A 15,225-nucleotide genomic window follows, 5' to 3' on the forward strand; every position below is an offset into this window, starting at 1 on the left:
AGAGAATGGCCTCAAGTTGCACCAGGGGACAAGCTGTGTGAGATTGGACATCAGAAAAAGCTTGTTTGCAGAAGGAGTGTTGAGGCAGTGGCACAGGCTGCCCAGGGAGGAGGTGCAGTCACCACCCGTGGAGGCGTTATGGAATTGTGGATATGGAAGTGAAGGCCGTGGTTAGTGGCACGGTGGGGATGGGTTGATGGTTGGACTAGGGCATCTTAGTGGTCTTTTCCAACCTTCCTGATTCTGTGATTGCACTCTTAGTCACAAACCTGTTCCAGAACTGGCAGAGCAGAATTCTCGCTCATGGAAACACTCGTTAGCAAATTCCTGCATTTCTGCTGCTCACCAAAGTGACAATCAGGAAACTCCTTAGCGGCTACAGACTGTTATGGCGCGTCCAGTTTCAACATCTAGCAACACTGGGCAGCAATTCCGTGTTCCCATTCTCCTCGCACTACGCCTGATGGAGCCGAGCACCTTCCAGCAGCAGACCTGGATGCTTATGCAACTCGCAGTTCCGGCTGCCCGCCACACCACTTGGCACTCGCCTCCGTCAGAGGCAGCGCTGTGGGGAAGAATGGCACTGCCCCATGTCACGTAGCAACCCGGCACGAAGAAGAGCAGCTCTGTGACGCGGGGCCCACCAGGACCCACACACAGACGCGCAACCGCCCACTCCCCCCGCCCCAACAGCTCTTCCCGCCCCGCCGTCACGTGACGCGCACGGGGACCCTCGCGGCCCCCGCCCGCGCGTCAGCCAATCGGGAGGGCGGGTTCGCTTCTCCCTCCCCTCCCATTGGCCCGCGGCAGCAGCAGCAGCAATAACGCGGCGCCGGCCCCCTCCGCTGGGCGCGCGCCTGCCGCCGCAGTTCTGCAGTCCGCCGCCGCCGCGGCTCGCGCACGCTCCAACCACCGCAGTAGCCGGGGCTCGGCGGGGCGGGGCCGGGCGCGGAGGTGCCTGTCCGCCGGCGGCAGGGATGCTGCCGCCGCCTGCGACGAGGGAGCGGGCGCCCGGCGGCGGGAGCGGCCCCCGAGCCGTGGGGCAGCGCTAGGGGATCGGTGGGGCCGCCACGTGCCCTGCTTCGCGGGCCCTCCTCCGGGCTCTGGGAGCCGCAGGAGAGGAGCGCAGCGCAGCCGTCGCCGCTCCATGGGAGGAGCCCGCCGCCGCCCTGCGGGAAGCGCGGATTGAGGGAGCGGGCGGCTCTGAGACGGCGGGAGGATGCCACAGTTCCGGAAGGTGCTGCGCGTCTCCAACCGCTCCATGCTCGCCTTCATCTTTTTCTTCTCCTTCTCCTCCTCCTGCCTCTACTTCATCTACGTGGCCCCCGGCATAGGTGAGCCGGGCGCCGGCCCGCGTGGGGGTTGGGGTGGGGCCCTACATCTTTGTTCTGCTGCCTTCCGACGCTCTAGAAGGTTCATCTGGCGTCGCGGCGTGGGTAGTGCCATTCCTGCTTCCCAAGCCGGAAAAGTGAGGTAAAAGCGCTGCTCGCCGTGACGCCGTGCTGTGAAATAATGGCAGGAGCCAGGAGCGGGCTGCATGAACGCATCTTTTTAAGGCGACGGCAACCGCGTTAATAACGAAGGGCGTGAATGGGAATCAATTGAAAGAAACATCTGTCGTGTTCTTCTGTCGGTGGCGCGCCTTCACAGGCTTTACGCTTGGTGAACTTCTACCTCTGAAATCGCTGCTGCAGTGGGGAGATGGGCTGTGTAAGAAGTGCTGCGTAACACAGCTGCACGTCTGGGTCTGGTAGGGAAACAAACCGCACCACTGGTCGGGTGCTGTGTTCTCCGCTCGCTTGCCCTGTCCCAGGGCTTCCTCAGGCTCTTACTCACTGGCCGAGTCCTTCAGAACTGGTTTGTGCTACCTGAGATAAGAAGTATTGCGTGTGGTGTGTCTATTGGCTAGGCTATGCTTCCTCTTTTTTCCAGGGGATGTTGGTGCTTTCTCCTGTGCCTCTCTTGTCAGGGCCTTCCTAAGTGTGAAGATGTCTTTCTGTCTTTTCAGTACCTAAAACTCCTCTCTGCAGTCATTGCTGCAGAATGTACCTGCTGATTAGGTGGCTGGATCTTTGCAGTAATTGCATCCTATTAACTGCTTTCTTCTGGCTGTTCAGCTTAACTTTTGTTTATGGCCTAATAGTGATAGGACCACGGGGAATGGCTGTAAACTAAGAAGAGATCTAGGTTAGATGTTAGGAAGTTTTTTTTTACTTAGAAGGTGTTGAGGCAGTGGCACAGCTGCCCAGAGAAGCTGTGGTGCTCCATCCCTGAAGGTGCTTAAGGCCAGGTTAGATGAGGCCTTGGACAGCTGAGCTGCTGGGTGGCAGCCCAGCCCATGGCAGGAGGTTGGAACTATGTGGGCTTTAAGGTCCCTTTCAACTTAAAACATTCTGTAATTAATTTAGTCCAGTTTGTGGTTTTGTACTAAACAAAAGCATTAACATACATAACATGTGCAGCTGGATTTTTTCTTCAGCATCACTGAAATCTTTGTTCTTAGCTGGATGTCTTAGAAGTACATCTGCTTCTTAATAAAGTATTTGTATAGGACCATATTCAGGTTCACAATCTCTAGTGATTTCTTTCTTGACTTCTTGCTGCCCATATATTGGGTTAGATGCTTGTTCAGTTTTTCTTGCACCAGGAATGAAGTGAAATCAACAGTATATACCAGAAGAATTCTTGGGGTAGGTTCTTTTGTTCTAATCAACACTAAAAAAATAAAAACTGCAATCTCAGATGTGTGTTACAGACATCTGTATCAAGTCTCATTTTGCAATTAAAAACAATCTTCAGTAGTTAAATGAGTTTGAGATTGCAGCTCTTTCCAGCTACTGTTCAATTGTGTTACTGTTCTGTATGTGTGGTTGTAGTAAACACTTGTCCAACATAAGCATATGCAAACCCCGCAACTTAGAGTTGTTCTTTGTCTCTGATACTTTAAAGAGGATACTTTAAAGAGAGTTCAAAATGCTGCCATCCTATGCTAGTCTTCCTGGGGAAGTGAATACACAAAATATTGAAGGAAAGGGTAGTAGGAAAACTTTACTCTGGTAATCCAAATCTGCCATGTTGTGGATGTGATGATGATTTCCCAAGAATTTGCTTCCAGAAATGTTACTGTGTACAGTGAAGAGAAAGAAGGTAAAATGTGGTCTTAGAATAAAGCCAGTGCCTATCCTGGCAGTATTGGATGAAAATATAAATAGTAACAGAGGAAGATCTGAAGGAAAGAAGGAGTTTATACAGGTGATTCATGTAATTAATTGCATGTGGTATGCACATGCTATTTTCAAATTGCAGTATGTGCTTTTTCCCTTCAATTGTGTGTAGTGGAATAGGTGTATCTAAATCAGAGTTGATTGTGAATGAGGAGATGAAGAATGCTGAAGACTGTTTACTGAAGTTGAGCCAGCTTACCTGTTAGCAGCATTTTATGAATACATAACTTCAAATGAAAAATGCTAAAATAAATTTTGTAAGACTGAAAACAAAAATGAGATCTGTGGAACTTTATTCTGCAGTTATAAATATTTATGATCTGTCATAATTTCTGTGTGCAGATGTGTTGTAGTGAAAATATCCTTGGTTCATCAGAATACTTTCTTCCTCAAGATCCAAGATATGGCAGAAGGGAAGACAGCTGTAAAGTGCTGTAGGGACTTGGTGCTGCTCCCTTAGTGTTTTCTCTTCCTGGTGGAGGTGGAAATTGGAAAAAAGGACAAGTTGATCTCCCAGTTGTGTGGGGCAGCAGCGTACTGGAAAGTGCGAGGGGGAAAAAAACACGTGCATTATGTTCATAGTAGCTTTCTGAGACAAAAACTAAATGAAAACTTAATTCTTACTGGTCTAATGGAATGGAATTCCTCCTTTCACACAATTTGTGGCTTATCAAAAGGAGATGATGTCCACACTAGTAACTCCTTAGCACTGGGATACTTTTCAAAGAGGTTATTGTCACATTCCCTCTGTTAGAAGATAGCATTGATGCTTTTATTAGTGAAACTGAAGATTTTTGTGAATTTGGAATGCAGACAATTTGTCTGGGGGAAAAATACCAGTCACTTATTTTGATGTTTTTCTATATTTCTGAAGTTTAAATACTTGTGCAGTAATTGTATGTGTATCACTGATTTTTTTCTTTGTTTTTTTTTTTGTGAGCCCTCGCAGAATATTTGTTCTTGGGGAAACAGAAGCTTTTATTTTCCTGTGTATTTCATAAAATAAGGAATAGAAAAGCTATCAGATTAGATGTCAGCTTTTCAGACACTACTGTGTGTTTTGAGACTAAGATGTGTAGTAATCCACGCAACGTGAAAATATAGGGCTTGAGAGGAATTCATACACTGTTTTCCACACACCTCTTCTTCCTTCTTTTGTAAAAACAGAAGATGGGGTGGAGATGGCTGCAACCTTACCTCAGCATTCCTTGTCTGCTTCTGATAGAAGGACTGAAACTGGAACAGTTTAGTCTTCTGAATGCTAATGAGAGAAGGAAAGTTTTTTCTCATTTTTATTTCCCTTTTAAATTGGGTGGATGTTTTGAAACAAAAGCTAAAGGGATAGGTGAGTAAGGTAAAATAAATGGTAATAAACAAGAAAACACCTTTTCAAACATTTTAAATAATTAAATGTTGAAATAATGTCTGTGTACTGTTCTCTTGTATTTGATGGAAGTAACAGGCACCATTCCTTCATGAAGACCACTTCATCTGCTGCTCCTTCTTGGGTTCTTGAAATGGAAGTTGCTTATTTTGAGTTAACAAATGAAGATGGTACATGATTCTGAAACTTCATTGGAAGTTCCAAATACATAAATATTTACTGCAAATATATCCTGCACATAGAGACTGAGGAAGCTAGGAGAGCAGGAGTCTTTGGCAGGAATCTCATTTGCTGTTGCTGATAACAGTACTGATGACAGCAACATGAATAGTTGATGTCTGGTGCTGACAGCTATTCAAAACACATTTAGTTTTGAGTCTACATCATGGAATGTCTCCAAAGAGGAGGAAAATCAGACAAAGATGAAGGGTTGTGGTGACCAAGAAAGAATATTTGCTGGTTTTATTTCGTTGCCAAGCCAGTCTGAGAATTGCCAGAGAGATTTTTTTCTTACTTTGCTTTTCAACTTTTCTATCAGCATCATATCTGAAGTCTTATACATTGTAACTGGTTTTACACAGCAGTTTTTGTTATTGTTTTTTTCCTTTTCTGACTCCAGCAGAATACTTTTACTAGCATCTTATACCTCACAGTAGTCAACTGCAGTCTTGCTTGGACATAATGACATTGTGGGAACTGGATATGAAGCAGTGCAGGGATTGTGGAAGATACTGTTTGTTTTTGACCTCAGTAACCAGAAATCCTGAACAGTGGAAAAGACTGTTGAGGAGAACACAGCTACTGTTAACCTCCTCTGTCAGTCCTAACTAAGGAGCAACTTGCTAGCTAGGCAGAGCTTTGAAACATCTCCATTGGTTTCATCTTACAAGTTGATATATTTAATGTCTTTTATTTCTGCCCCTGTTGAGTATTAGGAAATAATTTTTTACTAGTAAAAGACTATACCAATCCTTTTCACTTGTGCAGAAATGGAGGAAAGAACTGAAAATGTGATCAGCAAGATAAATGGTTGCCAGTGAGTAGTTCCAGGTGCTGAGCCCATAGATATGGGCACAGCATCTGTGTTCCTGGCATCTGTGTTATTTGTAATGTTTCCAAAGATTTGCTGTTTGGTCACAGAATAATTTAGGTTGGCAGGGACCTGTGGAAGTTACCTGATCCAACCTCCTGCTGCAAGCAGATCATACTAGATCAGATTGCTCATGGCCATGTCTGGCTGAGTTTCGAGTATCTCTGGAAATGGAGATTCAGTGCTTCCTTTGGACAACCTGTTCCAGTGTTTCACAACTCTTAAGAAAATTGTAATGTTATTGGAATTTCCTATCTTTTTATCTTGTGTTCATTGGCTTGTGTATTTTTTCTGTCTAGATCTAAGAAGCGTTTAATTTCATCTTTTCTCTCTGTTTCTACTATGTGACTGAAGACACAAAATTTTCCTTAACCATAGCCATTTCTATGCAAGACTTGAAAAACTCATTTCTTTCAGTTTCTCTTTCTATGTTATCTGCTCCAATATGGAGATTTACCTCTGGGCTTGCTCTCATATGTTAAAATCTTTTACTGGAGTTCCTATACTAGCTGCAGTACCCTAATATGGTCTCACAAGTGGCTGTACAGAGGAGATTTGGTACTACTGACCTGCAGGCTATGCTGTGGCTAATGCAATGGCAGTGTGCTGTTGGTTGTGCCACAATGATTTTAGGTTCAGTTGTTATCATAAGGCTTTAGTTGGAGGAATTTGTTTCAGAATTAGCTACTAAATTACTTAACTTGCTATAGCATCAACTAATTGTCTGATTATGGAGGTCAGAGCTGAGCATCCTGAGGTGGAAGGGACCTACATTGAATCCAGCTCTGTATAAAGTATGTTAGAAGCTGTATTGAAGGTTGTTTTGGGTATCACACCTAAAATATTTGATTATTTTTGTTCTTCACGCCTGAGTGAAGACTTGATCAGTGTGATTTTCATTTTTACAGGCACTGCTAAGCAGATAAATGACATTTATTTGGTCCCTCAGACTTGGAGACAGAGGACTCATCCATTAGGCATATTCTCTGTGACAGCAAATAGACAGATGTTGTCTGGAGTATTGAAAAAACACAATTCTGTAGCCTTTCAGTGGTAGCTGGTAAAGATTTGTCCATCTGCATCATATGAATGACCTCCAGAAACATCTGTTGTTGGTATTTCTTACAGCTTGAGATGATCTATGCCTTTCTAATATGTTTTACTTGCATGCAATATGCATGCAAACTTGAAAACAATCTCACCATACCCATGAAATAAGTGTCCATTTATTATTAAATTACAAACAATGAAAATTCATTTTAAATGTTCCAACAGTAAATCAGGCTAAAAATAGGTTTCAGGACCTACGTTTTTTTTTTGATTGTTGCATATGTTCTGAAAACTTCTGATTAACAAGTGCAACAATAAAATCCTGTAGATTTTGAACACTGCTATTGGTTTTATCTGTGTTCTTGGTAGATTGGAATTTGTGAACAGAAACTAATTTCCAGCAGTCTTAGCTTAGTTTGGTTGTCTTTACTGCAAAATGGTTTATTACATCTGTTTTAAAGTCCCTGTGCTGTAGTGTGTAAAATATGTCTCACACCTAAGTTCTTGCCTTTCAAAGCCATCTCAAGATGAGTTATGCTTGCTATACATTTAGCTTAGTCTTTAGAATTTAATATGAACACTTTTGTGTTTAACACTCGATTAATTTGCCATTCATAAAGTCTGCCAGTAGTGTATTTATATCTCTCATATTGCTTAGAATAATACGATATAACCTTGAGATGAGAAGAGGTCCATATGGGACTTGTTCTAGAAATGTCCTTGTGAGATTATTTCCCATTTACAGTTACTAGCTGAGATCTCTGTTAAAAATTGACATGGATTCAAACTACTTATGCAGTGGGTTGAATGTGCTTTTCAGAAGTCATATGAAAATGGCTGTTGAATATCAGATATATAACTTCAGGGGAAATGGTCATTGGCAAGACCTACTTTCCATAGAAGCAGCATTTGTTGCATTTTAATTTTGCAGTGCACTGACATAACCTAATTTTTGAGTCAAAGAATGGTTTGGGCTGGCAGGGACCTTTAAGATCACCTAGTTCCAACCTTCTGCTGTAGGCAGGGACACCTCCCTCAAGGCCTGGCTGCACAAAGCCCCATCCAGCCTGGCCTTGAGTGCTTCTGGGGCAGAGGTAGCCACAATCTTGCTGGGCAACCTGTTCCAGTGTTTCATCACCCTCACACAAATATTTGGCTCTTTTACTGCTGATTGTTGTGGAAGTGTATGTGATGTAAGGCTTCCTTTTTTTTTTTTTAATAAATTATTTTAATGATAAAAGTTAATTACTTTTATAATCTCCATGGTATTCTTTTCTTCTTTAGCATCTTAAAAATCATAGTTTGTAATCTCATTAGTGGCTTTGTGACTGTTTTGCTAAAATAATCAGTTCTATCTTCCACCTGCTCTTCAGAATATTAATTATTGGTTAAAAATTTAAGTAGTCTTCAAGTGGATATTTAAATAACAGGAAGCTGCCTGGTGTAAAAGACTTGAGGCTTTTTTTTTCCTCATACTTTTACATTTTAAGAAAGTGTAAAACTTATTCCATCTTATTGGTCTGACACAAAGTTATTAATAACCAGTGATCTTTTAAAACTGAAGAAAAAAAGATCTAACTGAATTAGATATGAGCTTGTGCTCACACTGCAGTTGGATTAGGTAGAATGTTTAGTACAGTACTTATTCCCAACTGTCCTGTATGGGCCTGTTCTTTGATATCTGAACTGTGCTTCTTCATGACTGTGTACGTTGTGTGACAGTCTGCTTTCTTAACACTGAGTTTGGAGTGCTGTATTTCTGACTAGTTGAGGACCGTGTATATAAAATAAAGAGAATGTGAAGAAAATTGGTTGTGAGTGGTTCCTTGGAAACTTCTGGTTTGTTCATTGCCTTGCAGTGTGACAGGCATGGCGATTGGTGCAAATGCAGAAAAATAATAGTGGAACGAGATGTTCATGACGGCGAAGGCAGTGTTTCTTGAAGTGTGTGCCAAGCTCAGGGAGATGGCCCATGTTGAAATACCACTGACAATTGAAAAGAGGGTTGCCATGAAAAGTTCTCAAACTGTAACGGAGTGTTCTGCTCTCAGTCTTAACACATTAGGAGGATGGATGTGTTTTTCTGTTACACTTCAGTCTGTTCAGGATTATCTTGAATGCTTTTGCTGCTGTCACTGCTGAGGTGTAACCTATGCTCTTTTTTTCACAGGTTTTTGTTGAAAAACCTGTGATAGTAGACCAGGTAGGTTTTTAGGAGTAAGATTTCACATGATGCTTTTAGTTTTTGAAGTAATTGGCAACTCATGCATCTGCTCTTGCTTGAGAGGCTGTTTAATGACAATAGAATATAGACTCGATCAGGCGATGGCAAGATGCAGTGTTCTGTCAGGTTGGGGGCTGGCTGCTGCTTTTTTTTTCCTACTCTGTCCTCCAGTGCATTTTTAAAGTAATGAACATAAGAAAGAAGACAGCTGGGATATTATGCTAAAATAAGGTTCTATTGCAGACCATCTGTGCCATTCAGGAGGACTAAACTATGAAAGGTATATCCACACAGGTTTTTATTTTTCAACAGAAAAGCATCCTGTTGTAGGAGAGTGATAGGGAGAGGTTACATTTAAGTGTGGTTGTGGATTCTGTAGTAAAAACTAATCCCTGCCTACTTTTTTTGCAGGGAGTTCTCTGGTATAAGTCACAACTGCTAGATTGTCTGTAATGAGATAGTGTCTATCTAATTTTTGTGCTCGAGTCCCAGGTAGCTGCCACAAAGAGAATAAAAAGTGAAAAGAAGGGCAGTTGATGCATTGTGTATGTGTATTTGTGTAGAAGTGAATGGTGGCTTGTCAAGCAGGTGAACCAGGAATATGAGGTATTGGAGTGGGCTTCACCAATATATTGATTTAGACATGACAAGGGTAGATCTTCCTCTTGTCAAGAGCTGACAGCAGACTTTGACTGATTGTTTTTGTGATTCTGGCTGTATTTTCACAGAGAAATGTCTTTTATATGTTTGTCATAAAGGTCTAGTGGGTTTATTTTCATTTTTCTTCCTTTTTTCAGTAGAAGCAAATTTTCCTTAAAAAAATAAATAAATAAAAATTGAGCTTCTAGATGCTTTTGCAGAAAATCAGTTTAATCAGGTTTATGTTTGCATTCTTACCTGGATTAGAATAAAGTTTCCCATAGGAATTGAAGGTAGTTTCTAAGACACACTTGTCTTTCCTGTGGACTTGTTTCAAGGTCTTTGTCTTAGTGCTATACTTAATACCAACAGGTTTCTAAAACTATAATGGTAACATGTTGGAGCAGATTGATTTAATATTCTTTCTTGTGACTTATGGAATAAATCTTTCCTTTCAGCCATAGCAGAAACAATTCTGGAGAATACATTTGCTGCCTATATAGTGTCCAAAGTTTCTGTTGCTGTTTGTGTAGTATTTATTTGTGTAACAGCAGAAGTGTTTTCAGTCTGTGTGGTTTGGTAGCAGTGAGGAAAAAAAATATCCCCGAGGCTGGTAAACATGTAAGTAGAAAAAAATTAAGCTTTCTTATTAAGAGAGTTGAGTTCATTAATAGGAGGTTTCAAGAGAGACTTGCAGTGTTTCTAGTGAAAAAGGAGCACAAAGCTAGTGGAATGATTTATGGCCCCTCTGAAAGAGGTCTAGGCATGGAACCCAGGAGACACACAATATTGAGTATAACATATCTCTAAAAAAAAACTACTTGTGACTGTGACACAGCTTACTAAACTAGTGTCGGTGTTGCATTGCAATGTCATTTATGTGCAGACTGTGATCTTTTGTAAAATCATAATCTGCCTTTCATCGCTTAGAGGTGTAAAAGCATCAACACAGTAATGACTGTGGAGAAAAAAGTACTTCGGAAGAAATTTTCTTGAAGGTTTTTTGTGGAGGTAATTATTTATAACTTCATGAGTATTATAGATTACTCAATGCTTAATATAAACACCCTAAAAACATAAATTGAATGGGAGTGTTCCAATGTAAGAAAATAATTAGAACTTAAAAGTGCTACTGTAGTGAATGGAGTAAATTTTTGAGGAGCTTTCATCCAAGTTTTCTGTGAGGAACACTGAATGGTATCTGTTGCTTTGGGCCTGGTTGTCTTGAATCCCAGTAAAAATCATTCTTGCTGGATCTCCTATCCTACCTTCGGAGTACCAGGCCAAGCTCGTTTCTTATTGGTGTTTTGTTTTAGTGGCTGTAGGATTTTAACACAAGTTAACTATGCCAATAGTTGAATAATGTTTACACATGTGGATTCTCAAGAGTCAAAGCAGCTAGTCATCTTGATCAGGAGTTTGAGAATTCAGATCCATGCACAGTGCCTGAAATGTTCTGAGCTTGACTGACAAGTAATAGTTTCCCTTGTTGTTATTAATGAGTTTTCTGAATGCCAATAAAACTCCCCATAAATTCTTTTAAAATGAAAACAAAAACATTATGGCAGGATTTATGAATATTATTTCTTGAAAGATAGTGTAGGTATTTAGGTCTCTGTGGATGTCAGTATTGTTCGCTAGTGTGGTGGTATTGTTCATCATATTTTCCTTTGGAGGTGTTCTGCCCTTTATAACAAATTCTCTTGTATTGTACTGTGAGAAGTCTTCAACTGATTCAGTTAGGTTGATCACTTCAAAAGCAGTGCCTCCTATTTATTTCCATGGAAACGTAACAAATACTAAGCACACAATTGCACTGTTTGGTAGAGCAAATTCTCTACTACAAAACAGTATTTTTTTCAACATAATCACCACCATTATCCAGTTCACATGGATGAACTCTTCATTTCATGGTGTAAGAGCTTAGCATGACTATCTGGAACATGGCTTGTCCTTGATACTGCTGTTGGTGCTGCTGAAACTCACCACCTCCCTGTGCTCACATGCACTATTTCATCTCCATTAAAGTCGAGCAAGTGACCGTGAACATCAGTAGGTGCCATTTTTTCTATATGGAAGAATTCAGTTCCCCACCTTTGCTTCATAAACACTTTGGTGTCAGACAGCATTCTGTAGACACCATTCAGAGACCATCTCTGTCACACAGCGATGGAATATTACTGAATATTATTAGTGGGAAGGTTCAGCCTCTGCCATACCACCAACATCCGCTTTTGGCATTGTGAGCTGTTGTGTTTGTGTCATGCCATGGGTGCTGGGTCATCTGATGAAGGTGGTTGAAGTGGATTTCCTGAGATAATTTTCTAATTTCTGCTAATCTATTTAGGCATGATTAAGGTTAAACATTTTTTTTTCTGGTATGTTATTTCCTCCAGAATCTCAGAGCACTTTTTGGTTATGGTGGATCACTAGTTTCCAGCAAGCCAAATATCTACTGAACAAATGGATGCTTAAAATAGTTGAAATGACTGAAATTCAAGTAGTTAAATAGATGATCGTTTGATCCCTGTTGCTCCAAAGATTAAAAATCATTCTGCAAAGTGATTTTTGTCATTTCTTTTACATTATTTTTTTTTTAGTCCTGTGTCCTGGATACACATTAACTTATTCAGTTACAAATGCAGCCTCTTTTCCAACTTAACTTGTTCTCTGTTTAGTACTGAGAATTATATTGAAGTCTAATGTGGGACTTTGAAAGCAAAGCTGAAGTAAACTAATATTTCTTACTGTTGCTACGTGTGTCACAGTTACTTTGAATGTTGATTCACTCATGCCTAATGCCTAAAATGAATACTTTCGATCTAATTATCGAGCATAAATCACTGCCAATCTTAAAATATTAATAACAATTGTATAATGAAACAGCAGATAGGAGTGAATTAATAACAGTATGTTTTGGTTGAAATCTGTTATTAATGATTTAAAAAGGGGAATAGCTCTCTAGGTCTAAAGAATTTATAGACTTCTTTCCTATGATGTGTGTATTAATGCTTATCCTATTTTTTTTTTTGAGGTGGATGGATGTGTCTGCACTTGAAAACTTTTTTCAGTAAATTCAATTGATTCACTGATGTGTTGCTTTCTGTGAGCTAAAGTGAAAAGAAAATGTCATGTGAAACACATAATGACTTTTTGTAATTTTATTAAATAGGCCTGTCACTGAATTTTTGTTCTTGTTTTACTGCTGTTACACTTCACTCTTTCTGGATCTTGATTTTTGGATGATTAATAGTCACTGGCTATGAATTTAGACCTAGTAGCGAGTACTGTGCACATTATAAATGAATGTTAAAATAATTTTGAAATAACCTTATTTTAATTGAAATCAAAATTGCTTTTTGTTTTATCAGCAAATACATATCTCTTCATGGTGCAAGCTCGTGGTATTATGTTGAGAGAAAATGTAAAAACAATAGGACACATGATCAGATTGTATACTAACAAAAACACAACACTGAATGGAACAGGTAAAGATATTTCTTATTTAGTTTCATTTTTAAAAGGGCTTTTTGGGGTGGGAGGTGGGGACCTACAGAAACAAACCTTGATGATGTAGCTTGATGATGAAAACCTAGAACCACATCCTACTTTTCAGTGACTTTAGAGAAGGCCAAAGAGTTAACGTTTATGAGTTCATTTTAACAGGGAAAATGTCATAGTTGTAACACAGGTATTTTAATTGAATTAACGTTGTGGGGGTAAAATGTTTTTTTAATCATGCTGCAAGCAGTTTTGTGTTAACAAAGTCAGTGTTGTCAACTGCATGATGGTATGATACAAAAATCACTGCATAATGTATGTTTTTACAAAAATCTTTTCTTCTTTTTAAGATTATCCTGAAGGAAACAATTCTAGTGACTGTGTTGCTCAAACAACAATGTATCTTCCAGAAAACTTCACTTATTCTCCTTATCAAGCTTGTCCAGAGAAACTGCCTTACATGAGTAAGTTTAAAATAAAAATTAAAAAAAATCTTATATGATCAATTAGATTGTACTTAAAATACAACATAATAATTTTAATACAGAAGAAAGAAGAATTTCATACTAAATATTGCAGTTATCCTATTTTGGGAAAGTAATAAAAAGTTCCAACAGCATGAAATATAAATAATTGCAAAACAAAATGATGATTATATTACACAAATATATACATATAAGCTAGCATTCTTAAGGAAACTTTTAAGGAATATGATAGTCAAATTCTGCCTATTTCATTAATTCAAAACTTTGACTTCTGCTAAACTGTTGCCCTTGTGGGTTAATTTACTGCCCAGGAATGTAGAGATTAAGATGCTGATGTTTCAGCCTAATTCTGCCATGTAATCTTGATCTCTAATGTGAGTTTGTTTGCACTGATTTGTATTTACAATTGCCAGAACAGGGACTTGCATTCTATTTTGCCATTCTTCCTTTCAACCTTATTGTCTATATGTAATTCTACAAGAATTTGTCTATAGATCTTCTTGTGGCTTTTCTCTTGTCTTTTTTTTTACTAACGTTCTCTTTATTTGTACTTACTCTGTCCTGCTGAATTTAATAAAAGCATATTTTTGATAGGAAGTAATTCAGTGGATGTGTGTGATTCATCATTTGGTTTTCATACCTCCTTTTTCAATATCTATGTGTGCTTAATTATAATCTAAATGAAACTTCAAGATTATTATAGAAATCAACTACATTTTCTCACGTGACTGAAATCCATTTTCAAAATTTTAATCCTGGAATGAGTGTGGTAAAATCCCATTTGTCCTAAGTACGTATGCTCTTGAAATATGAGGAATGAGTGTTTTCTGCATGACTCAGTCTTTTAGGTTCCAACACAGTGATTGAGCACTGCTGTGCTAGTTCATAACTGGAGTAATATATCTCTGCTTCAAGATACTGATGATCACACTGCTTGTATAATTTCAGTACTGACTTAAAAACAACTGATCTGCTTTTCATTTACCCCTCAGTTTTATTTTATATTAAGGTTATCTCAACTTGTAGTTTGCAAAATCACTGCAAGTCTAAGAACAGTCTTAGTGAGCTGTTAAGGCATATCTGGATATTTAGTTTGATCACCTCAGCATGCTGGGGTGAAATATACCTTAACCATTTTAGTAGATAGCAGAAAAATCTATTTGTATTTAAAAAATAATCCTCAGAGGAGAAATTCTCCAGAACTTGTATGTTCTAATGTTCCATCAAGTGAATGGTTGAGCTTTTCCTAGCATTTGTCATGTGTTTACTCTCATCATGGTGTAACTAGTAGTTGGATTTTTCCTTGCCATTCTTCTTGTTGCCTGGAAGAGTATAACATCTGTATAACAAATTATTAGGTTTTGGAGAAGAATTACGGTTTTTGTCTCTTCTCCTCTGTAGATAAAGCAATTCTTTCAGCTTTTCTAGATTATATAGTTTTGAACTCTTGTTATTTTTTTTTTTAGTGTAGATTCTCTTATTTGATTTCCTTTTGAAAGTCACACCCAGCTAAAGCCCTGATAGGACTAGAGAACAAAACTAGACTAGTAATAACTTCGTCTTTAATACAGCATCTGTGCCAGCATTAAGTTTGCCTCTTTTGTACAGTTACATTACAGTTTCTTCTA

At 39.4% G+C, this 15,225-nt stretch overlaps 1 protein-coding gene across 3 annotated transcripts in view; it reads left to right on the plus strand.

Annotated features, from left to right (window-relative positions):
• Positions 1-998: 998 nt before the first annotated feature.
• B4GALT6 (beta-1,4-galactosyltransferase 6) overlaps positions 999-15,225 on the plus strand; it is a 37,332-nt gene continuing 23,105 nt past the window's right edge. For 2 of the 3 annotated variants that reach the window (XM_065753451.1, XM_065753450.1), the window contains exons 1-3: positions 1,179-1,334; positions 12,983-13,099; positions 13,463-13,576. In XM_065753451.1, coding sequence (XP_065609523.1) covers positions 1,220-1,334; positions 12,983-13,099; positions 13,463-13,576 — 346 coding nt within the window. In that variant the 5' untranslated portion in view covers positions 1,179-1,219. Of the gene's footprint in view, positions 1,335-12,982; positions 13,100-13,462; positions 13,577-15,225 lie in introns of all 3 variants that reach the window. The other variant, XM_065753452.1, reaches the window with a different exon arrangement.

This window comes from Cyrtonyx montezumae, unplaced genomic scaffold, assembly GCF_038088225.1.
Source record: "Cyrtonyx montezumae isolate F1298 unplaced genomic scaffold, pur_monq_1.0 scaffold_8, whole genome shotgun sequence".
Taxonomy (NCBI): Eukaryota; Metazoa; Chordata; class Aves; order Galliformes; family Odontophoridae; genus Cyrtonyx; species Cyrtonyx montezumae.